This window comes from Protopterus annectens, chromosome 12.part0 (assembly GCF_019279795.1).
Source record: "Protopterus annectens isolate FY-2018-M chromosome 12.part0, PAN1.0, whole genome shotgun sequence".
Classification (NCBI taxonomy): domain Eukaryota; kingdom Metazoa; phylum Chordata; order Ceratodontiformes; family Protopteridae; genus Protopterus; species Protopterus annectens.
This window is the reverse complement of record NC_056746.1, coordinates 1,118,581,912-1,118,608,785: the sequence shown is the minus strand read 5'-3', so window position 1 is coordinate 1,118,608,785 and position 26,874 is coordinate 1,118,581,912. Positions and strand designations below refer to the sequence as shown.

Below are 26,874 nucleotides of genomic sequence, written 5' to 3'. Positions count from 1 at the left end.
TCCAGACTTACTAGACTATTGTGATATCATACTTTTTAAAGACTGAAATTATTCTGTTGGCTAGTTTGCGTGTTCATGGCATAAAGTTATAGACACATCTGAATATTTTTGTGTGACTAGCAGCTACGTGCTGCCCCTCCCATCCTCTGCCTGTTCCAAGCCTTTTTGAATACTTTATTAGTCTAACAATCTGCAAACAGGTTGGAGGCTTATTTTACTTGCCTACTACCTTTATTGTGAATAAATATTTCGTCACATCTCTTCTCATTATTTCTCTGTCCATTGTGCCCTTTCCCCAACCTTTTTCAAGTCATTCACATTCAATTTCCTCCCCTAAACATCATTACTGCCACATAATTCTAAACTATGCTTTATCTTTTCCTTTTCTGTTCCACTGGGTAGAATTCCAACCATTAGAGTCATTCTCCCTAACTTAATAATTTTGACAATTCTCATCTGAATCAGTGTGATGTTTTAATGCCGCCAAGCCTGCTAGGTAACCCATAACTACATATAGCACTCCTAATATGACATGGACAATGATCTTCATAAAGGTAGATGTGCATTGGTCTCCCACTTACTCAACTCCAACCCCTGCAGTACAGTATCTTGCCAGGTCTTCCTATCACAAATCTGTGTTCTGCAGAATAGTTTAAAAAAGGGCATCATAAAAACTCCAAACATCTTTTTCCTGTGCAGATGCACCTAACAACATAATGTGCAGTAGAGATATCCTCCTAGTGTCATTAAATGTAATAAATATTATTTATTTCCACTAAACCATTATTATTTCATTATTAATTCTCACAATTTAATTTACTTATAACACGTATTTCCTGGTCACACCAACATCTTTTAACCATCATCAGTTAAATGAAGATATTCTCTCTTAGTTTTGCATGCTGTGACTACATAAAAATACTGACATTTGTATTCATATTGTGACCTTTTAGTGCAGCCTGCTCACCATGGCCCTCTTCAAAGACAGATTTCTATTACCATTTGTAACTTTCCTACAGGGCAGTCCCCTCCGCCCCTTCAAGTCTCTGCTTCAGCTAATCCCATCTCATGTTTTTATCTGGTATCCCATGTGGAAATGATTCAAAACCCTTAGTTTAAATTTAGGTATGTAAGATTCTCAGAAAGCCCTTATGAATAACTGTCTGGCAAGACCTCGTCTCTCTAAAACTGCATTGTTGGTAATCCTGTAAATTCTCCATTTTAACAACCCAATAAGACTAATATTTCCATTGCCTTACCCAAATAAAAAGGACAGCGTAACTGAACTGAGTCTGATAGGATTATTTCTAGCTCCTCCTTTAAGTAGTAACACTGCCACTGCAATATTCCAAACAGAAGCTCTGGTATTCAATAACCTCAAGTAAAGTACTGATAAGATTTCTGCCAAAATAAAATCAGTCAGTTTAACACATTCACAGGCAAACTTCTTACTCAGTGTGCCATACTGACACTTAATATTCTATTAATTCTTTTTTCTCCAAGAAATTCTAGGTAAGGGTAAGAGATACAACACACAGTAAGGTAGCCAGCTGCTTACAGTCAAGACTGTAATTTAACCCTATATATGCATGCAAACCATAAAAATAAATACATTATCTGAAGCCCTGTGCAGTTCCCCGATATATCTGGTGTGGAGGAAAAAAAGGTCTTCTCCAAGCTGAGGACCAAAAAAAAAAAGCTCTCTGCTTTGAAAGCTGTAGCAAACCTTTTTGCTAAAAATATAGCAAGTAGCATCCTAGAGTTGGATTCCACACAGAAAATAGTGAAGTATTTCTGTCCTGACCTCAAATGGCACTGTACACATTCATTACTGAATGTCATTACTACACCAGTAGCCCCATAACATCTTGCTCCTGGCTGTTCCATTCTCCATGTCATAGTCATGCCTTTGATGCAGGCAGGCCCTAAAACATCATAAAAGTGAAAACGTAACAAAAGCATAAAATGTAGACAGTAATCAAACCTGACACTTATTATTACTCCAAAGACAGAATTTGTTAATCAGTGTAGACTTTCAGCAAGAGCCTGTATGGTAAAGAAAGTAAATGAGCAGCTACAATTTTATACCAAAAACTACAACATCCACAGTCCAAAGCAGCAAGTAAGCTGAGGTTATACTAACAGCAGTTAGAGCTACAAAATATAAATGTACACAAACCAGCAGGAAGGGGAATACGACATAATCTACTACTTTAGCTTAAAGAGCAAGTAAGACTTTAGCAACAAAGCCATAAATAAATAAATTAAATAAATAAAAAGCATCTTGTAAAAAAGAGATATGTTAAGCAGAACACATCTGAGCAATGGGTTTAAATTTCAGATTATAAGAACAAAGGCAGTTTGAAAAACAGGTAGGATAATCAAAAGTGTAATTCAGAGGCTGAGTTTATACTTCATAGTGGAGCAATGTTGAATAACACACATATCCAAAAAAGAGCTTAGAACAGTGTCCGTGATGAAACAGTGCCATTAAAGAATATTACCTTCCAGCTAGGTATGCAGTAAAAGGTAATGGTTTAATATTATGAATGAGGTTCTAGTTAAAACTTTTTAAATAAGTAGAACATTCAAAATGTATAATTCTGCTTAAATGTGTAAGTTACCACTTATTTAAAATGCAAAGAATCAAAAATATGAGTTCCTTCTTCTTTAAATTGCTTTAAACAAAAACAAAAAAAAATTATATTTTGCTTTCTTGGAAAACAACTTAATAGGGTGCATTCTCCAAGCACAGACCTTGCTAAGACAAATTGCAGACATCTACCTATGAGCCAAGAGAAGGACATCTTTCGGCAAGAAGATAGACCATTGTAAAATAAATTTGCAACAACACAGCCTATTTAAAAAAAAATTCTGCAAAGTAGCATTTAGCCTCCACTGTAATAATGATAATGAAGGGAAACAAGGAAAATGCATTAAAGAACAGGAGTGAAAAAAGAAAATACATAAAAAATTACAATCTTACTGATGTCTGTATATTAAAGAATAGTTTAATACATGCATCACATGCAGAACACCAGGCACTGCTGCCCAACAAATGAATACCTCTTAACAAGCTGGAAAAGGATCATAAAACCAAAGGACTGTAGGATTATAGGACATGCAAGGTTAATCAGTCTAATGAAGGTGTGCACATTGCCAATAAACACCCTCAGGCTTTATATCCTTTTTCAAGGCAGGTGAGGCCAGTTAGACCTGGTGTAAATTTGAGGGGCCCATACAGTTATCCAGGTTACAGTTGAAGGAAGACGATGTGTCACATTGCATGACTTGCAGAGAAAGTCCTTCATCATGCTTTATTTATTTGCTGATGTAAGTTAAGACCTGGTTTTAGTTTTAGCTGCACAGTTTGACTTACTAAGAAAAAGGAGGTGAAGGAAAACAGGATCTCTAACATCATGATAAGCAAGGCAAAAAACACCCATTAGGAGGTCATAAGACACAGAGGACAGGGACAAGCTTTGCAGTCTGTCCTGGTAGCTAACATTCTTAAGACCAGAGGTCTTTTTAATTTGGAACCTCTGCAGCTTTTCAAGTTTTTTTATGTGTCCAGTGAAGTACAAGCCAAATACAGCATTATATTGTACAACAGGTCTGATCAGAGATGAATATGGAAGAATTATCACTTCCTTTTTTCTAGATGGGGTTCCCTTGGTAATTAATTGCAACATATATAGAACGATTTCTTGAGTAAACTTGCCACTGGTGATTAAAGGAAAGGGAACTCTCAACCCAGGTGTCAAGATTTCTGACTGCTGTTTCACTGAACAATGTGGTTTTGTCAATGCTGTAAGCTGCACTGTTATGTTTTCTACCAAACAGAAAAATACTGCATTTCTTGGTGTTCACTTCCATCAGTTTTTCCATACACCAGGAGTTTTCAATGTAAGTTCTTTAAGAAGGATACAAAAATCCGCTGAAATTTTAAACAATTATGCCCAGTCTAACATCATCAGCAAATCTGGTCATCCAGAAGTCCTGGTTTTCAGTACTGAGGTTAGAGAAATAAATGCTGACCAGGATAATACAAAGCACAGATCTATGGGGAACTCCACTAGCAACCTTTGCACTGTTAGAAGAGGCACCTGCTACACGGACAAGGTGTATTCTATATTTCAGCCAGTTAGCTATCCATCTTACCATATAGAAATCAATGTTTAAGGCTAATAGCTTCTTTACAATTCCATTATATGGTATGGCATCAAAAGAGCTGGGCCAGATCAAGATAAGCAGTATGAAAAACATTACCAGTATTATCTGGTTGAGTTACCTTCTCAAAAATTAGAATAGATTTAACAGGCATGATCTACCTTTTACAAAGCCAAATTGTTGTGGGTTGAGCTTAATGAGATTTGTTGTTATTATAATTAATGAGGCTGGTAATGATATGTTCCATGGCTTTGCAGATCAGACTTGCAAGGCTGATAAACTTGGAATTTCCTGGATCTGTGATGAGTTCATCCTTATAGAGGGACATCATTACAGCAGACCACTAGGATTTGGGAACATAGGCAGTACCTAAGATTAGTTTAAACAGTTTAGAGATGGGGTTGGAAGATGCATGTTTAACACTGTTTATTCTAAACTACCCAGTATGTTATTAGGACTCATAGAGAAAGTTTTTTATGGTGATTGTGAATACCTTAAGAATATATTCCTTTGCAATGATAGAGGATGGGAGTGATTCTGGAATAAGTGGAGAAGGGACAGGAGTTTCAGGGGACAAATTAGTAGCAAACTTGTTCTCTTGTATACCTTTGATATTCTTGAGATTGCAGTGGGAGTTGGGATTAGAGTGGGAGTTAGGATTGGGGAGGGAGTTGGGATTAGAGAGGGAGGTCATTGTGGAAGAGTTCAGGCCAATGGTGAGTATTCTTTCTTAGTTTTCTAACACAGCTGAAGAAGGACTTATAGTTATCCTTCACCTCAGATGCTGATCTTTGCATATGGGTTGTTTTGCTGGCCCTTATAGTGATTTTCGGTTTCTTGGTGAGAGTTTTCTTTCATACCGTCCTCAAACTGAGCAGTTTTAGTCTTTGTGTTTTAAGGATTCTCTACCTTTTGTTATAAAGTTTACTTATGTTGACTAATCACCAGTCAGATTTATTTTCAAATTTCTCATTGTATTTGGCTTTAGTATGACCTCCTAGATGAAATTTAGCAGTTTGATGACTTGGACATGAGGATAAAGATACAACCTTTATAAATGTTATAGTTATATCAGTAAGCTAAAAAAGACTAATTGAAGCTGTTAGACTACATTGACGGAAGCCATGTATTTTAGGAATGCTAGCCTGACTCGTAGGATAATAAGCAGCATCAGAACCTCATCCAAGTGGGAAAAAGCCTAGATGGCTTTATAAACTGAGTAAACAATGGTTGTGCAAACATTTTTAGTCAAGTATGAATGCAAAAAAGGGTCAAAGTACGATTTGCTTCTTTTATAATCAGTTATTTGATAATGACAACTGTTTACCAGAAAACAAATCAGTTTAGTTGGAAAGAGCACCTGAACATGATTGTTCTTTTTTAATCAGGAATTGACAAAAGAAGAAAAATGTCCTCTTTCAAATTTATATTCCACATGAATGCCCGCAGATAACTTAATATGACAGTTTTGCTAAATAAAATGTGGTTGATTCTTGGCAGTTTTAAGAATTTTACTGTGTCTTGAAACCTTAAAAAGTATATAAACTAATCTAGTAGAATTAGATTTTGTAGGAAGTACTGTGTATGCCCTTTATATTATGAATGATTATTGGCATTTGGTTCCTCAGTTCTTTGGAAAACAATGCCCTGAATAATATATAATAGCTAGAGTCATATTTTTTCAGGTAGGCCCAAAAGGAGAATATTATCTTGTCTGCTTTGCATTTCAGGGTTATTCAGTTGTTTCTTTCATAAATTCAATTTCTTCACAATGAAGGTCAATTTTGGATGTGGCATTAGAACTATTGTCCTTACAGGTTAGAATGCTTGTCTCAGATTCTACAATCCTAAAACCTAATTTAGCCAAAGTAGGACTAACACTACTAAGTGGTGCACACATTTTCTCAACTGCTAACAGTAAGGGCTGAAATGCTTTTTTCAGTTCAGTTTTTGGAAGATTACTTACAGAAATAGATTTTGAAATTGGTGGTTTCCGTTTTCTGATGTGTTATGCCATATAGGTTTAGTTTCTTTCTCCCATGCTAAAAATTAAAGAAAATTCTATATTTGTGTCTTGAGATTCTGTCTCCTGTCCAGTTTTGCTAGTCATGCTGGGCACTTGCTGAAATAAAGTAGCTGTCAATATCCAGGAAGAAGGGAAAAAGCTTAAAAAGTAATAGCAAACTATAGTAAAGTATAGTCCTGAGTATCTTCAAAGAAATCACTGAAACAAAATGAAAATAATAAAGAAAACCAGTAGGACTCCAAGCTAGCAAAAACATATCCTTACAACTTGTCTGTCATCTTGGAATTCCTTCCCCATTATTAGGTTATTATTGTTTTTAACTTTGTACATGCTTAGGTTTAAGCCATCACATACTACATAGGCATTTATATAAATAAAAACAAACCACACAACACAATCCTAGTTGCAAACATTATACATCACTTATAATCTACCTAATCTTTTTTAGTCAAACATTACATAGCTCATTTAAGTCTTGCTGCCTTTTAAACCTCATTCCTCCCTTGTATGTATTGTTCCCACAATTCCCATTTTTTCTATGTAGTTTGCCTCCTGTACTTTTCTAAAGATCTAATTTCCAGTTGTTTTATCTCTGTTGCTATATTCACTACTTCAAGTAAAGTTGGTTTAGGTTGATTTCCATTTTCTAGTAATTGCTTTTTTGGCAGCCACCATTATTAGACCCAGCAAGGCCTTACCATGTCTAGGCAATTCCGATTCTGTATCATAGCTCAGAAAAATCATCTTCCTAGTCAGACCAATCTGCCCACCATGCATCTCTGACAGTGCATCCTGTAAGGAATCCTTAAAGTCCGCAAATTCACTGCACTCCCACAACAATATGTTCCCAATTACCTCTTTCCCCCATCACACCTCCAACATTTGTTGTCTGCCCGAGGAAATTTTTTCTGGAATCTACTTGGGGTATAGAAATATCTATGTAAACATTTCCAGGCAAAAATCCAAAATCTTCTAGATTTTGTTACATATTTGGTAGACATACATATATCTTCTCATTGTTTCTTTGTGAATTACTTATTCAATCTCTCCTTCCAATAATTTCTTACCTCCTCTTATTGATTCTTATAGTTATCATGCAATATTTTATATACTGTACTAATTATTCCATTTTTAATGGCAGCTTCTGTCATAGATTCTGCCAAAAACTCTAACAGTGATGGTCTTTCATTTAGGACCCTCCTATTTCTTTGTCTTTGCCTATACTCCGATATCAATCCCTGATAAGAAAAGGCAATCTCTAACCTGCAGTCCAAATAAATTCTTGCATCCTCACTTTCAATCATCTTTCCCTTTTCCCTCTCTAGTTATTTGCTCCCAATATCTTGGTTCCTTTTCCAGTTTTCCCCAATAAATTCCATCCCCCTCTTACCTATTGTGGGTTCCGTATTAAGTCAGCGAAAGCACTAAATTGCGAACGCTGCTTAATTGAACCTACTCACCTAAAATGGCAAAATCTCGAAAGCACGGAACAGCAATTTTTTCCTAGGGAAAAAAAATCACTGGGCCATTTTTAGAGTTGGTATATTTAAGTAGGGGGTGAGGGGTGAAACCCCCCAAGTCGGGGGTTGTGGGGGAGTGAAGCCCCCCATTTTATTTTTCGCTGATCTGTTTGTTCGACATTTTGTTTTTTTGTTGTTAGTGGGTCGATTATATAGTGTTCGCTTATATAATATAGACCCCTATTGTGTATATCCCTAATTGCAGTCATCTCTATTGGCAGAATCTCCTTTCTCCAATCCAGTGTTGGCTTAGTTCTTAGAATGCTTTCTGCTAATTTATGGCTATAATATTCTATATGATTATTGTTATTCTCCTTAAAGGCCTACATCCAAAATTCTAGTCTCTCCTGGTTTCTTGAGCTTCCCACCTGTTTCATCATCATGTCTTTCCACTTTGAAATACAGTTTTCTTCTTGTGTTATGTATAGGAGTCTTAACTGTGTAGCTCTGAAATACTCCTTCAAATTGGGTAATCCCAATCCACCCTGTTCTACCTGAAGAATCAACGTATCCCACTTGACTCTTGCCATCTTCCTCTCCAGATAAAGTCCTTCAGCTCTTTATTAATTTCTATCCACAACTTTTCCTCTGGTTGATAAAAATATGCCTGACCTGTGTATAAGACTAAAGGGACTAAAACATTTTAACTGCTTGTATCTTACAATCCATATCCATATAACAATGCTTCCATTTTCTTAGTTTTTGTATTATCTTTTGTTTAGTTTCTTCCCACATATTCTTAGATGCCACACTAAAATCATTTTAATCCATACTCCTAAATATTTCATTTTATCATATCCCTATAATTACTGATATTTCTGAACCAATTTGTGTGTGGGTACAAAATTTACTGCTATTGCCTTCGTTTTACCTTCATTCATTTTCTATCCTGAAAAGATCTGAAATGGTCTCAAAATGTTCCACAACACTGTAATGTCTCTTTCTGGTTTTGTCAAGTATAAAATAATACCATCTGCAAATAAAGCCAGCATTTCTTGATTACCATGCCAATTATATCCTTGGATTTCTGAATCACTTATTTTCTTTACCAACAGTTCTAAATATAATACAAATAATAAAGGGGAAAGAGGACACCCCTCCTTGGTTCCACTTCTCAAGCAGAATTTATCTGAGAGGACCCCATCCACTTTAATTTTTGCCTCCGATCCCTCATATCTCCTGCTAATCAGCCATATATTTTTTCAGGAAATATAAATGCTTCCATTGCCTTGCTCATAAAGTCCCAGCTTACTCAGTCAAATGCTTTCTTTGCATCAAGATCCATCAACAACAATGGTATTTTCTTGCATTCTGCTTCCCTCTGAATCATCAATGTTCTGTTAATGTCAAATGTTTGCCTCCCCTTCACAAAACCACATTGATCCATAGCTATCACTTTTGGCATTACTTTTGCCATTCTTTTAGCCATTATAGAAGTACCCTTTATAATCATGGTTTAGTATTGAAAGGGGTCTGTATGAAGCTGGATTTGATGGATCTTTACCCTTGTTAGGTATTAAAGCTACCACTGCTTTCTTCCTGGAAGTTGGTACTTCTCCTTCTCTTAACATACTGTTAAACAAAACCTTCCAGATCTTTATCAGTTTTTCCTCCGAGCTTCCAAACTTCCACAGGAATATCATCTATTCCTGGGGACTTTCCTGTATATTGGTTATTCATGACAATTGTTATCTCATCTCCTCCTCTTCTAACCTTTAGTAAGCCTTGTCTTTTTAACCTTGGCATATTTAATTCTTCTATAAACATTTCCATTTGTATCTTTTCTTGATTTTCATATTTCTCTGTTTTATAGGGACTCTCATAGAATTTCCAAACTATTTCTAACACCTCTACAGGATCTTTTGTTACCTTCCTTGATTTAGGCTCCCTACGTTTGGCAACAGCCCTTTTTACTTTCTGTTGCCTGAGTCATTGTGCTAAATGTTTTTGCGCTGTAGTGTTATTATCAAAAAGCAGTTGCTTAACAGCAATCTTTCTAAACTCATGCATATTATCAAGGTATTCCCTTATTTTCTGTCTAGAATTCTGCAGTTGATCCTCCTCTTGTTCTGTGAGATTCCCCCTATTCTGCAATACTTTACATTTTCCAGTCCCTCTAAACAATTCTTGTTACTTCTTAGCCATAGCTCCCTTTCTTTTATTTCCACCTTATTTTCAAACTCCACCCTAATTTTATCCCACTGCCTAGCTATATTTTTAGAAGAAATTTCTATCCTCTCTAACAGCTCCTGAATAATCTCTACCACCCATTCCTTAAATTCCTCTCTTTTCAACAGATCGGTGGGAAAGTGTCAATGTATCATTTTTATTTCATTTTTATTTTATTTTAGCTATTATTGGTACATAATCTGAAATAGTTATTGGATAAGTATCAAGACCTTCAATTAAATGTGCATGTTCCTGTGAAATGTAAATTACTCATTCCTTAAATTCCTCTCTTTTCAACAGCTCAGTGGGAAAGTGTCAATGTATAATTTTTATTTCATTACCCTGTGCTTTTATTTTAGCTATTACTGGCACATGACCTGAAATAGTTATTGGGTGAGTCTCAAGAACTTCAATTAAATGCACAAGTTCCTATGAAATGTAAATGCTGTCTAGCCTAGCCCAGTTTTTTATGTCTTGAGGAATAATATGTAAATTCACTTTCAACTCCTATTACTGAATTCACATTTTCCATGCCAAATATTTTCATAAATGTCTTTAAAAAATTACATTTGTTATAATTTCCCTTCTGGGACCCCTAGACACATCTTCACTGCTGCAAATCAAATTCTAGTCCTCACCTATTAAGTAATATTCCTTGCTGAAAACTGATTATTTCTCCCAGAATTTTCTTAAGCTCCATTGTAGCCATTTTAGGTGGAATGTAAATACATGCCAGTGTAATCCTTCTCCCTTGCCACTAGCCCATTAACACTACAAATCTGCCATTATTATCTTTTTTTATTTTCTTCTTGCAATTAATATAAGTACCTCTCTTTTCCTTTGTTCCATTATTCCATTGAATAACCATCCTGAAAACCTTTATCAAATTTGCATGTTCATTTCTTTATAAGTGTGTCTCCTGTAACACAACTACTTGCACTCTACATTTTTAATAATGTTTACTACTCTTTCTTTTTGTATTTATTATGAGGTCATTTACATTTAAAGACATTACAGAAAGCATCAATGTATTAAAAAGTTATTATTCCTACCTTTTATATATAACACCTTTTTTGTTAAATATCTAGTTTTGCATTACATGCATACACTGTTTGTCAGGTTGAACCTTTATACAGTTGTTTCTTGCCATATCCATTTGACCTTATGTACATCTTATAAAACATTTTGTTTTATTGAGAACCCTCAAACAAAAAAACAAACACACCCCAATACCCCCCAAAAACCTATTAAATTATAACTAACACACAAAACTATGTACATCTTCAAATATTGAAGTTTTACCCTCTTAACAGGAACAAAAGTCCCTAACTGACAGCCACACAAAGACTTGAGTTAACCTAAAAGAAAGGTTATCCATGCTAGGATGCATGGTGCAGCCTGTGCTTCTACTAAGTGCTGATTTTTTTTTGTCTTGTCTTTATAGCACTCCCAGATGGGAAAAATCCCAAATGCTTTCAGAAAACATTATGCTTTCAAAGAACATTATCTACCTTGGAAAAAACCCTGAATACCTTCAGAGAACATTATCTCCTAGCCAATTTCTCTTTCCTTTTCTTCCTCAGCCAATCACTCTCCACTAGACTATAACCAGTTTCTCTTTATCAGATTGTCTCCATGGAAACATGAAGACCAGCTGCAGAATTGTTACTAAGCATAAATGTATTTGCTAGAAAAAAGCCTCATAATATTCATTTTTTTTCATCTACTTGCTCTCACTTAAAACTTGTTACTAAATCAATCTAAGATCTTTAATCCAGCCATTCCCCCATGCATGAATGAGAAAAGGCACATTAATCTTTCTTTTATCATGCCCTTTTTTAACCAGGCCATTTTTTACATTGCAGTGCCTACATTTCTTAAAACTGAACAAAAAGAAAGAGAGAAGAAGGGAGAAAAAAGGAACAGCAGCACCTGTTTACAATCCCCATTACACTTAAAAATAGCTGAAAAATTACTTTATAGCATGTAACGAAAACCACATGCCACAAACTTATTACTGTTTAAGAAAATAAAATATTTACTTACAGTTAACTTTCTCCCTCCTCTTCCTGTCCCCAAAGCACTTTTCTGAACATTAATGACATGATGTAGGGCATATGTAGAGTCTCCCAAACGTCCAACAAATTCTGAAAAAGTCCAATATTTGCAGATTTTCTTGTTCTGTAATATTTCTCAAATATAATTATTGCACTGTAATCTCACACTAAGTTACTGGTTTCATTACTGTTCTCTGACATCCTGTCTCTGCTTCACTTCAAACATACTCTCAATTCTTCTAGTCAACTCTCATGCTCCCTTCCTTCTCTCCAAAATTTTCCATTGAAAATCTTGAAAAGGTTTCACAGGCACAGTCCCTCTGTGTTCCTTATTACCAGAACAACAAGAAGCAGAGTCTCCTTCTGTTTCACAGCTTATTTTTTGTTGGACAAACTTTTGTATTCCTCCTTAACATGCAGTTCATCAAAAATTGATTTTGTCCCTCCAGCGAAGAATATCTTGAAGATAGCTGGATACAGCAGTTTAAATCTTGCACCTGCATCTTGACATTCCCTGAATAGTGGAATAAATTTGCTCCTCTTCTGTCTGGTGTACAATGAGTAATCATTTTCCACAAACATTCTGCTGTCTCCCACTTTTAGTACTTTGTCCTTCTGCCACAGTTTTGTCATAATCAACTTCTTCTGCTGGTATGATTGCATCTTTACTATTAATGATCTATGTTGCTTTCTTATAACCAGATTTGGAGCATACACACAATGTGACCTTTCAATTAATAGCTTCTGCTGTGAAATACCAGTCCAGTTGCTTATTTGTGCTTTCATAAAATTAATACAGTCTATTCCTCCCAGCTTGACTGTAAAGCTGAAAATCTCAGGTTTTCACTATGTGCTCTGTCCTATAATTCTATTTTCTATCTCTTCCTGAACAGTCTCATATTCAGCCAGTCTTTTCATTTCAGCCTCTGACTTTTGCAGCTTTGTCATCTCATCTGAAATCTGTTTAAAGCTTCTTCCATTTTTTTCCATCCTTTTGTTGTTTGTGTTGTATATATACGCCATCGTTGTTTTGTTTATTTTAATCTTGTCTGTATGCAGTTGTCGTATATCTTCCTGTAGGTTACTGGGACTCATGTCAGGAGGTTGCATTGCTTTTTGCTGAGCAGCTGCAGAACTTTCTCCAGTCTGTGTTTTTTTCTCAATTTTTGTAGCTAATTTTTTCCAAGTATTCTGCATTTCTTTATTCCTGGCATCCAGGCACTGCATGTACTAACCAATTACTGAAATTTACCCATAAACACAAGTGTACTGGTCTTCTCTGCTGAGTTTCTGTCTTCACACTGGGAGAGCTAGAAATAAGCTTTTACTCTATGTGCAGCCATCTTAGCAGTCCTAGGTTTAAGCATTTAGAGTAAATAAACTAAATAAGCAAGTAAATAAAATATTGTATCACTCTCTCAACCATAACTTATCTCTATAAATATGTCCATGCACTACTTATTGACCTAAGAGCAAGAAAAAGTTATGGGAATACCAGAAAAGTATACAACACATACTTTAAACTAACATCAACAATAAAAAAATAACTTTTTTGTGCATAGTCAGTATATTAATAGAAGGGGAGACAGACTGTATAATTATCATTTGGGGGGAATGTATCCTTGTGGTTCCTGTCATAGCTGTTTTGCTATTGTGATAAGTTTTGACAATATTAATAAAAAATGTAAAGTGATGCAATGTTTTAATTGTGCCAGTATATGCATTATTTACACCTTGTGGTACCCTGGTGGCATGATTTATATCGGTCAGATTTCAAGAAAATTTAAAATAAGGCTCCAGAAACACATTAGAGATATTAAGAATACCATGAGAGCAATAGTGCTATTTTGGAGGCTACAATTTTACAAACGTTAAATACTGGTGACTGGGAAGGAATTAATGTTAGGGAATCAGCTTTTGTATAAAGAAATATTAATTTTAAAATGTAATACACTGTAACATTTTGGTTACAATAGTGACAGTTCATAGAAGAGTATGATTGATCTTTTAACTAATTTATTGTTATTTTATTAGTAACTGGTAAGTGATGTTGTTATAAAGTACTTATATGGCTGTGTTTCCTTGTTCTCCTGGAAGGCATTATTTACTGCAGTATGGAATATTTTAATAATGCGCTTGAACTCCTGTAGTTTTATTATTTCAAAGGAAATACCTTAATAAAACATGAATCTAAGATAACAGCTGTACAACAAACCATAACAATAGCTGTAAAAGTCAATGAGGAAAATGAAGCCAAGATCAGGAAACTGCACATATACATTAATGAGCTTAATGTCATATGCACACTATCACACAGTAAGGCAAATAGTTTGAGGAAGTGCTTCAGAAATACAATCACATATGCATTATTTTTGGGCAGTACAGTGGAGCAGTCGATAACATTGTCACTTCAAGCAAGAGGTTCTCTGGTGCAATTCTTTGATGGGGTGTTTCCTGTGCAGAGTCTGTATGTCCTCCCCATCTTTGCCTAGTTTTCTCTGGGAGTTCTGGTTTCATAATACATTAAAAAAACATGGAGTAAGTGGACTGGACACACTAAATTGGCCATAGATGTGCACATATGTGTAGTATGGAAGAACAACCACAACAAGGCTAGCATTGGCTTTAGACAATTGTCACTGTTGATGTGACGCCTTGTCCCAATGTGCAAAAATTGGTAAAAGGGGTTGTGGATGGATATGCATTATTGTTTTCCAGAATGGAAAAGGGTTGGATGCTGTTCTGTTACTCCCTTCTGATCAGGGTGGGTGCTAGCATTTTGGGTGCCCTCAGCAAGTTTCAAGTTGGGAGCCCTACTCGGGAGAATATCAAGTGTGACCACATTGCTGTCGCACCCCCTTCCCTGTCAAGTTCATTCAGCATCATTTAACAACCACTAGTGTCACTGCATTCAGATCTGTAAGAAATTATGTGCCAAGGTACACATTGGCATTTATTACTAACATTACATTATGACAAACTCCTGTATCACAGCAAGATAGCTACGCACAGGTGCCTGCACACACTGGCTCACATTTAGTATTAGTTACATTATGAAACCCCTGTACCACAGCAAGGTTGCCACTCACAGGTGCACATACACACACACACACCAACTGGAATTTAGTACCAATGTTACATTGTGACAAAGCCTTGTACTGCAGCAAGGTAGCCACTCACAGGTGCAGACATGACAGTGTACTCCTCAACTGCCCAGATTTTCACATTCTGGATTTTTTGTGGCAAATCATTGATGATTGAATTCACTAAATGACAGGCATTTGAGTATAACTTCATATCCTTCAGAACATGCATGGTTAACATCTTTTATTCGAGCAACATTTTAAGTTTATAAGAGCAATATATAAAATTTGCCCTGATCTTTGGGGCTGTAACCCCATTATCTGTGGCTTTGTTCAGTTTTTTTTTTTTTTTGCCATGAGATTGAGAGGTATGACTGGCATTTAGTAGCAATGTTGTTACATTACAACAAGACTTTGTATTGCATCAAGGTAGCCAGTCCCACAGAGGTACACAAAGACAAAGACATACACACTGACTCCATCACAAAGACACCCACACTGACTCCCACACACAGCACAGACAAGACAAAGACAGCAATACAGCAAGGCTGAACAGAGACACCCATACAGACTCCCTCACACAGGACAGAAGCACACCAAGACAGAGACTCTTGCACACAGGACAGACACCCACACATGATAAAGACAGCATTATAGCAAGGCTGAACAGAGACACAAGACAGACAGCTAAACACTTTTGCACACAGGACAGACACCCACAAATGATAAAGACAGCACTACAACAAGACTGAACATTAACACCCACACAGACTCAGACACACAGGACAGAGGCACCCACCCCCACAATACAGAGACAAGACCAAGACAAAACTACTGCAAGACTGAACAGAAACCTACACAAGACTAAGGCAGCACTACTACAAAACAGAACTGAGACACCACTCCCAAACAAAAGACGATGACAGCAATATGGCAAGACTGAAACAAGCAGCATTAGATAAACTGACACCATCACACAAGACAGTTACTGACATGCACAACAGTGACACTGCAGAGGTACACAACACAGCTGTGGGACAGACACAGAAAAGACTACAGACACACAAGACATACAAGGGAAAGCCTTGGGGATTACAGAGCCTGAGACAGACATTAGGTGTCTCACAAGACTCCATCCTTGGTCCACTTCAGTTTAGTGGATTTACTAACAACTTCAATACCACCTCTCTATCATCCACAATACAATATGCTGATGACTCTACACTTAAGTGCCACATCTACCATGCAACAGCTCATGTCCCAATCCAGGCTGGAATAAGCCAATCTTTACCACTTACCCCACACTCCTAAAACTATTCACTTAGACATCACCTCAAGACTGCCCGTCTATCCTTGGTCTAGCAAACTCCAATATCCTTTTCTTCTCTGTCCCATCATTTACCTCCCCAACTTTTCATCACCCCATCCCGTTCTCTCTAAACTTTACATATACAGCATAGCTACTAGCTATAAAAATAACAAGCTTAATCTACCTCTTGCCGCCAGTAGCTAACTCACACGCTCTCCTCCTAACCAACTGGCAATCAAAATTAAATATATATTACAGCTCACATTCCCTTATATTGTCCCTCATAAAAACAGATCAACCATACTTATTTTGCATATTTCTACCACTTTTGTAGTAAGATAATCTTTTCTTCCCAGGCCTTCACTGAAAATGGGTTCTATCTCAGTCAGACTATCCAGTAAACAAATGTAAAATAAAACTGGTACAACCACAGCCTCCCACCCCCCCCCACCCAAATCCTCTTAGCACAACACTTCACACACAGAAGTAAAATAAAACTGCTACAACCACAGCCCCCCCCCCAATCCTCTTACCACAGAACAATACACAGGAGTGAAATAAAACTGGTAAAACCACAGCCCCCCATCCTCTTAGTGCAAGAAACATGCACAGAAAAGTAATGCAATTACCTCCCTAAGTTACCCCCCCACAAAAAATAAAGTTAAACCTAAACCCAAAAACTTACCTTCACAACTGAAGACTGACATGCTCTGCTTGCTTTCCCTACAGACCACTGTAGTCCTTTTTAAATTGCCCTTAAAAAGACAGTTTTCAGGACCTTTTAGAAATTGCCCTTAGAAGGACAGTAGAAAATATTGTTCTCCAATGACCACAATCTCTCCAAAGGCTTGAATCCACAGTTGATCCATTCTCCAAGGTAGTCCGTCCTCATGCTGGTCCAAACCCTGTTCAATTTACCACCAATACACTAAAAGGAAAACTCCTCTGTTTAAAAACAAGAGAAGTAATCCTCATTAGCAACAAGTGCCTTTTTAAAGGCAGTTTATACAGGAAGTGCTTTACAAGGACCAATCGGGTCCTTGCTTCATTGCTTCCTTGTTTAAAAAAATAAATAAATAAATAAGAACTTGGTTCCCAGGCTGCTGCAGCCAATCAAATCGTGAGTTCAGCTTATGGATGAATAAAAAAAAAAACCCGGAAAAATAGGCTGGAATTGCATGGTGACATCAAGGAACTGTGCTGACGTCCACGAGGTGCCAAGTCAAGGAAGTAATGGATGGAGCAAACCGTGGCTGCTGGATGGGGGTCCTCATTCACACTGAGATAATCGGGAGCTCCCTGTGGCCGTGGGTTTCGCTGATGCCTAATGCCGGCTATGCTTATGATAATTGTATAGTCATTTTGGAGGCAGAGTTAGGCTGATCACATCTCCCTCCTATCACTGGAGTCAAAATCCTACATTAATAGGGTGGCTTCCAGCTATAGATATTCTCCTGTGGAAGGATGGTGAATATTCATAAGCATGTTGGTCTTCTTTCTGCTCATTTTATTTCTGGGTTTTGCATGGCAATTACCTGTTACGGGAATTAAGGACACCTTTGCAGTAAACGGCTAGCATATTTTTTTCTGAAAAAGCATTAATGCACTTTTGTACTTGTCAAAACATATAAAGTGACTTCTTAAGTTGAACTACAACTCTTAAAATATATTAATTTCAGATATAAAAGGAACTTACAATAATGCCATTCAAGCCTGCTTTACAAATTTTTTATTACAACTGACTTTTTTTCATTGAAAAAAAGTACATTCTATTTTAAGTTAAGAAAATTTAAAACAAATGTATTTCCTGCATTAATATAAAGGCATTCATAGTTTGTTACCAGTTTCATACAATATACCTTTTAGCAATACGGCCTGAGAAAAATAAGGCATTAATTTCTATTTCATAGGTACAGTATCACACTGCATCAAATTTATTGCTGGCAATGCATTTTCCCATTCATTCAGATAATATTTTGCTAAAAATAAATATCCTCTTGTGATTTATCGCTTGCATAATACCTGCTTTTATTAAGTTAGCAGAAAGATTTGGTGATATATTTAACCTGTTTATCTTAACCTCTATACATTCTTTCAGGAAAAGATTTTCCTTACCAGATCCTTTACTCTGAATATGATGAGTACCTCAGTGACAGTCGGCTAATTAAAATTGCAGCTACTGTGACAGAACAGGAAACAACACAAACATTCCTTGCAGAAAAGGATATCTTCCTTTCAAACCCAACCATCAGCATTCAGGTAAGACAGATCATCCTTTGGCTTCATTGTAGGTTAAAATGTATTTCAGGGATGGACACATCTTACATTACATTTCCTTGAATATAGATGGAGAGAATAAACCTATCTTGTCTGTCTTTTAACTGTATTTAACATTCTAGGTCTCATTTTTCCCCATCTTCCCTTTACTCTACCCCATGCTTTCATAAATGCCTCTCTAAGTTCCTTCTCTGCCAACCATTCCAGTAGTCCATTCTATGGGTCTAAAGCATTCTGTAAAGGATTACTTTCACACATTCCAGGAGTACCTGACATTCCTCTAACAATCTGCTGTTTGTGTTCCTTCTTTCCTCCTGTCCTATTGTTGCACTAACTCCACCTACAAATTTACCCAGCATGATTTTGTGTACCTATATCATGCCCAGTCTTCTGTTCTGGACACTAGTGACAAGAGGTAAGCTCCTCTAATCTGTAGCTATAACATTTCTTTACTTTTTCAGTAATCTGATGTCACTTTTGTAGGATAGCCTCTAGAAATGCATACAGTACTCAAGGAGTGGCCTGGGCGGCCACGGTGGTGCAGCAGTTAGCATTGCCACCTCACAGCATAAGGTTCTCCGGTTCGATCCTTGGCTGGGGTGCCTTATGTGTGGAGTCTGCATGTCCTCCCTGTGGTCGCATGGGTTTCCTCTGGGTGATCTGGTTTCCTCCCACATACCAAAGACATGCTGTAGGTGGATTGGACACTCTAAATTGGCCCTAGGTGTGAGTGTGTACATGTATGCCTTCTGTGGAAGGTTGGACACCGGGCTGGCAACTCAACACCGTGAAACTCCACTGCCAATCATGAGCAGACAAGGTGATCCGCTGTGGTGACCCCTAACTGGGAAAAGCCGAAAGAAGAAGAAGAAGACTCAAGGAGTGGCCTGACCAGGGCCCAATGAAGTGGAGCAAACCTCTAATTCTGGAGTCTATCCCTATGAGACTGTACCCAGCATTCTATTTATTGCTGCCACTGCCCTTGCACGCTTCTACTGGTTGTCCAGCCCAGGAGTGACCAATATTCCTTGAACATACACACAATATGCTAGACTTGGCTCAGTACATTATTCTTTTACTTCTTTATTTTTAACAACTTTTTATTTAATTTTACAACCAAAATTATCAAAACAATAAAACATGTATAAAAACAACAGAAAAATCAACTATTTATGACTATATACAATCATACATGACAAAGTTCAGTATGAAATGTATATACCATTAATATTTGTCTAATAAAACTTGCAGTTTCTGCCAGGCTAATCTTTTATGAGTTATGTTAGATGTTCTGATACAAATAGTGTGCATTTCACTTTTACATACATATTTAGCTACATTTATAAATTCTGTAATAAGAGATCCTATTTATTCTTCCAATTAATTGTAATTACTTTTCCAGCAATTACCAGAATTGACCAAAGGAGAGGTATTTAATGTTTTGGACTCGCATTTGGAATAAGAACATTAAATAACAACAAGGAATCAGTAACATGACAATTATCAGACCACAGAGACTTTACAAAATATTTGAAATCATTCCAAAATTGTAAGACAGCGCTACACTCAATAAACATATGGAGCCAATTAGCCTCCAAGGTTTCACCACATCTCCAACACTTTATTTCTTTATTCTTAGAAATAACAATTTTATAGGGACTGAAAAAATTCTATTTAAAAATGTCCAGGTATACAACTTCTAATAAAGAGAAGATGTGGTGCTATTCGCAGATTTTAATAACATTTTTTTTATTATCAGCTGATAGGGATTCTTTATTCACTTTTGTAGAATAATCCCAAAAGGTCGAGTCAAATGGTAAGAATTCATCACGTAGGATTTTATATGTAAAGGAAATATATAATTTACATCCAATGTCCATCAAGTTGTTAAACATTAAAAGTTCTAGCAACTTTGGCAGAGCATCTGTTTCTGAATTTATTAATATTTTCACTTTGTTCTCAATGAATTGTCATAGAGTCTGTAAGGATAAACAATTATCTTGTTTGACATTGTATCTAGCTAGAAGTATATTTACTGAATATACCTTGTTGCTATCTAGAAACTGATACCAGAATTTTAGGTTATTATCTTTAAAGTTTAACATTTTACTTAAAAGACTCAAAACAATCTAGAGTGTAGCAATGGGAAATATATGAAAAAATAACTGTTTAACACTATAATTACTTTCTATTACACTTTTAAAGGTACTAAAAATTTGATTCATACCATACGTGAAATGATTAAACTTCTTATTTTATAAACAATAATCTCATAATAACCAATATATTTTACTTATTCCTACTAGGGAGTTTATTTGGGTTTCATAATTACTACTAGGTACTATATGAATTTCATGTAACTGTTTCCAGCTTGAAATATATGTAGTGCTTAGCCAGTGTAAACCTATGTTAATAATAGTAGATTTTGAATACAGTTCATTGTTAGGAAAACTAGTTCCATTGTTACCCCAACATCATACATGCCAATTATTAGCGAGTTTATATTAAATCAGTGAACACTTAAAATAGCAAATGCTGATTTATCAATCCTTTAAAAGTGAAAGCTTAAAATTCCAAAAACAAGGAACAGTGATTTTTTTTCCCGGGGAAAAAAAATCGCTCATCCACAAAACAAACAAAAAAACCCCTTCAAAACACTAAAAGTGGGGGACTGTGCCTCCCCACCACCCCCTACTTAAATATACCAACTCCGATATTGCACTACAGTGGAGGAAATGGCAAAGTCCTGAAAATGGCCCAGTGATTTTTTCCCCCTGGGATTTCAAGCTTTCACTTTTAAAGTGTCTATAAATCAGCATTCACTATTTTAAGTGTTCGCTGATTTAATACAGACCCTTATAAGCTATCCTTGGTTTTGAGGAAACTAAAGAAATTAAAGAAAGTAGTATAGTATTTACTTGCTTAAAGATTTTTTTGGGAGGGATTAAATTTAAGGATTGCGTGTAAAATACGATTTTTGGTAGGATAACCATTTTTATCAATGTGAGTCTAACCTCCATGGTAAAAAACATTTTATTCCAATTATTAGTTAGTTTGGTGATTGTGTTTAATAGGTTTGTATAATTTGAAAGTACAGTTTCTTTCCAGGTGGGTTTTATACTGATCCCTAAATATTGTATTGTTTTATTTTCCCAATTAAGTTTTTTTTTATGGTCTTGCAGATTTTTATTAATTTTCTTATTAATAATGTTTCAGTTTTGTTTTGATTGAATTTTAGACCTGTGATTTTTTTGAAAAAAATTGATTGATTCAATGATATAATGTAAATAAGAGTCTATATCTTCACTTGTTAAAAGGATATCGTCTGCAATGATATTGGTATCATTTCTTATATAAGTAGCAAAAGGTTCTATTGACAGAGCAAACAATAAGGGTGACAGCCTTGTTTTGTACCTTTAAAAAATTTAAATGGTGACGATAAACATGAACCAATTTTAATATATGCTTGAGAATTGTTATATAATTTTAATATTAAATTAATAAAATCTAAAGAGAAGTTATATCCTTTGAGAATTTTGTGTAAATATGACTAGCTAATTGAGTCAAAGGCTTTATCAATTTCTAAGCTAATAATAGTGAGTTATTTGGTCTTGTTTACAATATCAATCAAGGACAGTAATTTAATTATATTATCTTGTACTTTTGTATTTAATATAAACACTGTTTGATCATAATCTATTCAACTGGGCAGTATATCATTCAACCTCTTAGCCAATATGGACATAAAGATTTTGTAATCAAAATTTAACAATGAGATAGGCCGATAGCAGGAACATAATTGCAAATTCTTGCCTTGTTTTAAAATCGGGGAAGTCAAGGAATATCTCCAAGAAGGGGGTACTTCCAATTCATTTTTAATTATAGAAAAAGCATTTAACAGTGTTTTTAATGTTGAGTCTGAAAACATTTTATATATTTCTGGAATGATTCCATCCAGACCTGGGGCTTTATTATTTTTTTTTAAGTTTTTAACCTGATCTTTCAATTCTAATAGTGATATTGGTTTATGTAGTATTTTGGTTTGCTGTTTTGATAATTTGTTAGTGATGTTGTTTTGGAAAAATTTATCTATTATAGCATCATTCTATAAGTCAAGATTTTTCTCATTGATTGATTTATAATATGTTTTAAATGCTTCTAGTATACCTTTTAAATCCATTATTTATTTATTTATTGTGGAGTTATTAACTGTGCATTTCATTAATACGGTTTATATTATTAATTTGTTTGGTTCTGATGGCTAACTTATGTAAATGTTTAGGATTTACAGAATAGGACTGTAGTTTGAGTCTTTCCATATTAATTGAAACCTTGTCATTTAATAATTCATGGTATTTTTTGGTTTAAACTTGATAGTTCTGTACATGTACTCATAATCATTAGGCTTTAATTTTGATTTTAATTTATCTATTTTAGTTTGCAATTCTAATAATTCCCTATCTCATTCTTTCCTTTTTCAGAAGATACCAATTCTTTATTTTACTGTAGAGGTAGGGTTTTAAAGCATCCCATAGTATAATGTCTATTACCTCACCATTATTAAACTCCAAAAAGTATTTATTTAATTTAAAACCCAGTCTTTAAAAGCTGGAATTCTTTACCAAAAAACAAAATCATCACTACTTATTCTAAGATTGAAATAAGGGTGTTATGATTGGAAAGTAGACACGACATTATAAAATCTTCATGTATTTTAGAGTTTGAATTATTCAAAATGAAGACCTTATTTATATTCATTTGGGTTCCAAATCTAAAGGATTAGCAGCTATAATTAAGGGAACTGGTCATTCTTAGATTCATTGAGGTAATAAAGTGATTCAGTTTTTTGGATTGTGCTGATATTGTGGGTTTATTGACTCTGGATGTATATCTGTCTTTTAGTAAGCATTAAAATCTCTAGTTAGAATGATTTTTACCTCTAGCATGTAAGGTTATAGTATCTAAGTATTTATCGACAAATCTAGATCCCAATCCAGGTATCAAATAAGAATTAATTAATGTATAACATAGCTTATTAATTTCTAATACCACTAAACATAACATTCCATCTTTATCAGAAAAAGTACTAAGAATTTTGGGCATGGTAGACGAATGTTTTCACAATATAAGAGTACCTGTCCTTTTATTTTTGAACAAGAGTCAGTGAGAACTGAATAACCATTAAAAAGACAATTTATCTAAATCTTTTTTTAGTAAATGAGTCTCTTGCAAAAAGATTATATGTGCCTTGTGCGTTTTTATTTTATTAATGCAATTGACATTAGGTGATAGACACATATTCTAATGTGATTGAGGGATATTAAGAACATCTGTAATATGGTTTACATACAGTGACTTGTAATAGCCTATGGAGTAATTTATCATGGATGAAATAAACATTTTAACTTTTGATTTTTGAAGCAAGTTTCTATATACAAAAACACACATGGAACAATGTGTTCCTGGTTTGATTAAATGATTAATCAAACCACCCAATATCTACATCTTACACACCAAATACATTATTTCCAGCTTCTATCTTGTATGAAAATTAAAACTTTCAACAATATAATTATAAAATGTAGTGACACAAACTACTGCAACTCTAAGACTCTGTATTTTCAAAACCACACTACTATCAATTTTAATTCTAGATGCACTTCTCCCTGACATCTACCTTTTGGATGTCAAAGCCAAGGTTAAAGACATCTTAATAACAAAATTCATAGATGATTGCAGACTTGGACCATTCATTAAATATCTTTAAAATAGGAACTTTCTTCAGTAAGGTTTGATACAAACAAACATTTGATGTCAAAGTCATGGTTTAAAATTTAATATCAAGAAATGCATTATAAAATTTTTAGGGAAGTCTGCCATTTTAGGTATCTACATCCTCAATAAACCTCCTTAGAAGTTAATTCACTAGTCAGGAACTTGGGGACTCAAATAGAAAATAAACTAGTCTTCAACTAACATGTATCTAAGATAATAAAAATTTCCTGTTATGTTGCACAGCGTTTAACCAAGGGTATGACATCTAGGTCTAGATAGGTCATCACATTACTAAACTTAGCCCTCCTCTGACTCAACATACAGTATAATATCACTTTCAGCATATGTCTGATCAAATGTATGTAGCAACAGGAACCTGTACAAAGGCCTCTAACATAAATAATTTAGGTATATATACAATGACTTCTGTCTATAGCCTCAATGCCCATGTCTCTTGATTCAGTATCATACATATTTCTGAGGAGTGATGTATTATCTGACATCCCAGGTGTCTCTAGACTTTATTTTAATGAAACTTCAGCAAATCGACTAAATAAATGGCATCAGAACTGCCAAATATAAAGACCAATATTCTGTTTGTGACATAAACTGAACATCTTGGAGAGTCATATATGATTCTTAGAGAATGCACACTTTATAAAGCAGACTCTCTGCTAATATGGAACATAGTTCCTCCCTATTCCCATTTAATTGCATCTTGAACCAAAGAGAGAGTATTCAGAAATTCAGTCCTGGTTTGTGGCTTACATCTAATGGACAATGACAGACTGTAAATAACTACAGAAATCATATTACATGTGTATGTCTCATGTGCACTTTGTGACTGATTATATTGGGTAATGTAAGATTCTTCTAGGAGTTTGTAACCTTGTAAAATATATGTAAACTGAAACTTAATTCAGGCAATCTATTATTTATCATATGTAAAAGACCAGAACCAGTAGGAAAACATTTTCTTTTTGTTTTAAGTACTATGCTATCTTCAGGTCCAGCATGGTGTAGTGACAATACACACTACCATTTCACTTTAAGCATGGTATTACAGCTTATTTATATTAATGGATATCAAATACTATTACATAGCTGAGCTTCTACACTTAAATAAGGTACACTTATATGCGTTCCGTCATATTTGTGTCATTATTCTAGCCACTCACATGTGCAGGCTGGAGCTCTGATTTGTCTTTACTGCTGCAGATCTATAATTATGTCCCAATGCTTAAATTATGCTCTAATATACTGCCCAGACTGTCAGGTGTTTCTAGATTCTTTGTACATCTTGAACATATGAGGGGTTAGGGAAAAAATATAAAAGCAGTTAAGAAATGCAAGGAAATGTTTGTGATAGAATCTTTCTTTTGTCTTTTACTACTCTAGAATCTACAGGATGAAAATTTCAGTAGTCTAGTTTATCACCTAAGAATTGTGAACCCTATGAATTTGTTCCCAAACCTCATATCACTGCTCCTTCTTGTCCATCTAGTATTTAAAATATGTCTGTCTGCCCAAACATTGCTCCTTCTAATTATGAGAAATGTATATACCATTTTGACCATTACCACCACAAGCATTAAAAGGCTATTTTGGATGAGTGTTCTTATTTTTAAGCATGCTTTGCAGATCATTGTTTTGTAGTCATCAGTTTTGATAGATGTAGCTGCACCTGACTCAATGAATCTTAATGTTTTTGACAGCTACTCTATGAACTGTACTCAGCATGTTACACTGAGAATGCCCCATTGCACCTTTGTTCATGATAATAGTAACTTAAATGCATGAGATATAAAACAAAAAGGAGGAGTCAGACCAGTCGTCAACAGGGCAGATGAAACATGGCATTTTAAACTAGTAACAAGGGAGCCATAAAATGTAGATGACAGCTGCCTTGTCAAAGAAACAAGGAATGTGTACAATAGACTCTATGCTATACAAACAGTACAATACAAAATCTATTTTCCCTATGCTTTTTCCAGAGAAATTGCATCATTCATACACTGGTGAAAATATACAAAGGCATATCTTAAACATATGAGGGATTAGGGGAAAGATATATATATATATATATATATATATATATATATATAAAAGGTTGATACAAAGCAAAAAGTAAACTGAAATATATAACAGGCAAATCAGACAGTTATGTATATTACATATATTTGTTCAATGTTCTTTGGTGTTTCTGAGGTTTTACTCCTTCCTACAAATAATCTTCTTACCTCTCTTCTCTTCTGTTTTGTTTCTTCATCAAAAAATGCATTTTTCAGTTTCAAATCAGTCTTTTATATTTTAAAACTTCAATAACTTATGCAATGCAGGCTGCTCGATCTTGTTGTGTGTTCCGTTTTAACATTCCAGGTACCCTGCATGAGGTTAAAGGTCACCGATAACTTCCCGGAACTGCTGTTTGTGGTTAGATTTGGTGACACTAATAAAATGAAGCTCTGAGCAGCTCATAAGCCCAAAT

General features: G+C 35.1%; 1 protein-coding gene across 1 annotated transcript in view; it reads left to right on the top strand.

Moving 5' to 3' along the window:
- TGM5 (transglutaminase 5) overlaps positions 1–26,874 on the top strand; it is a 302,343-nt gene that overhangs the window by 240,074 nt on the left and 35,395 nt on the right. The window contains exon 11 of the mRNA XM_044090126.1: positions 18,433–18,593. Within this exon, the coding sequence (XP_043946061.1) occupies positions 18,433–18,593 (161 nt within the window). The remainder of the gene's footprint in view (positions 1–18,432; positions 18,594–26,874) is intronic.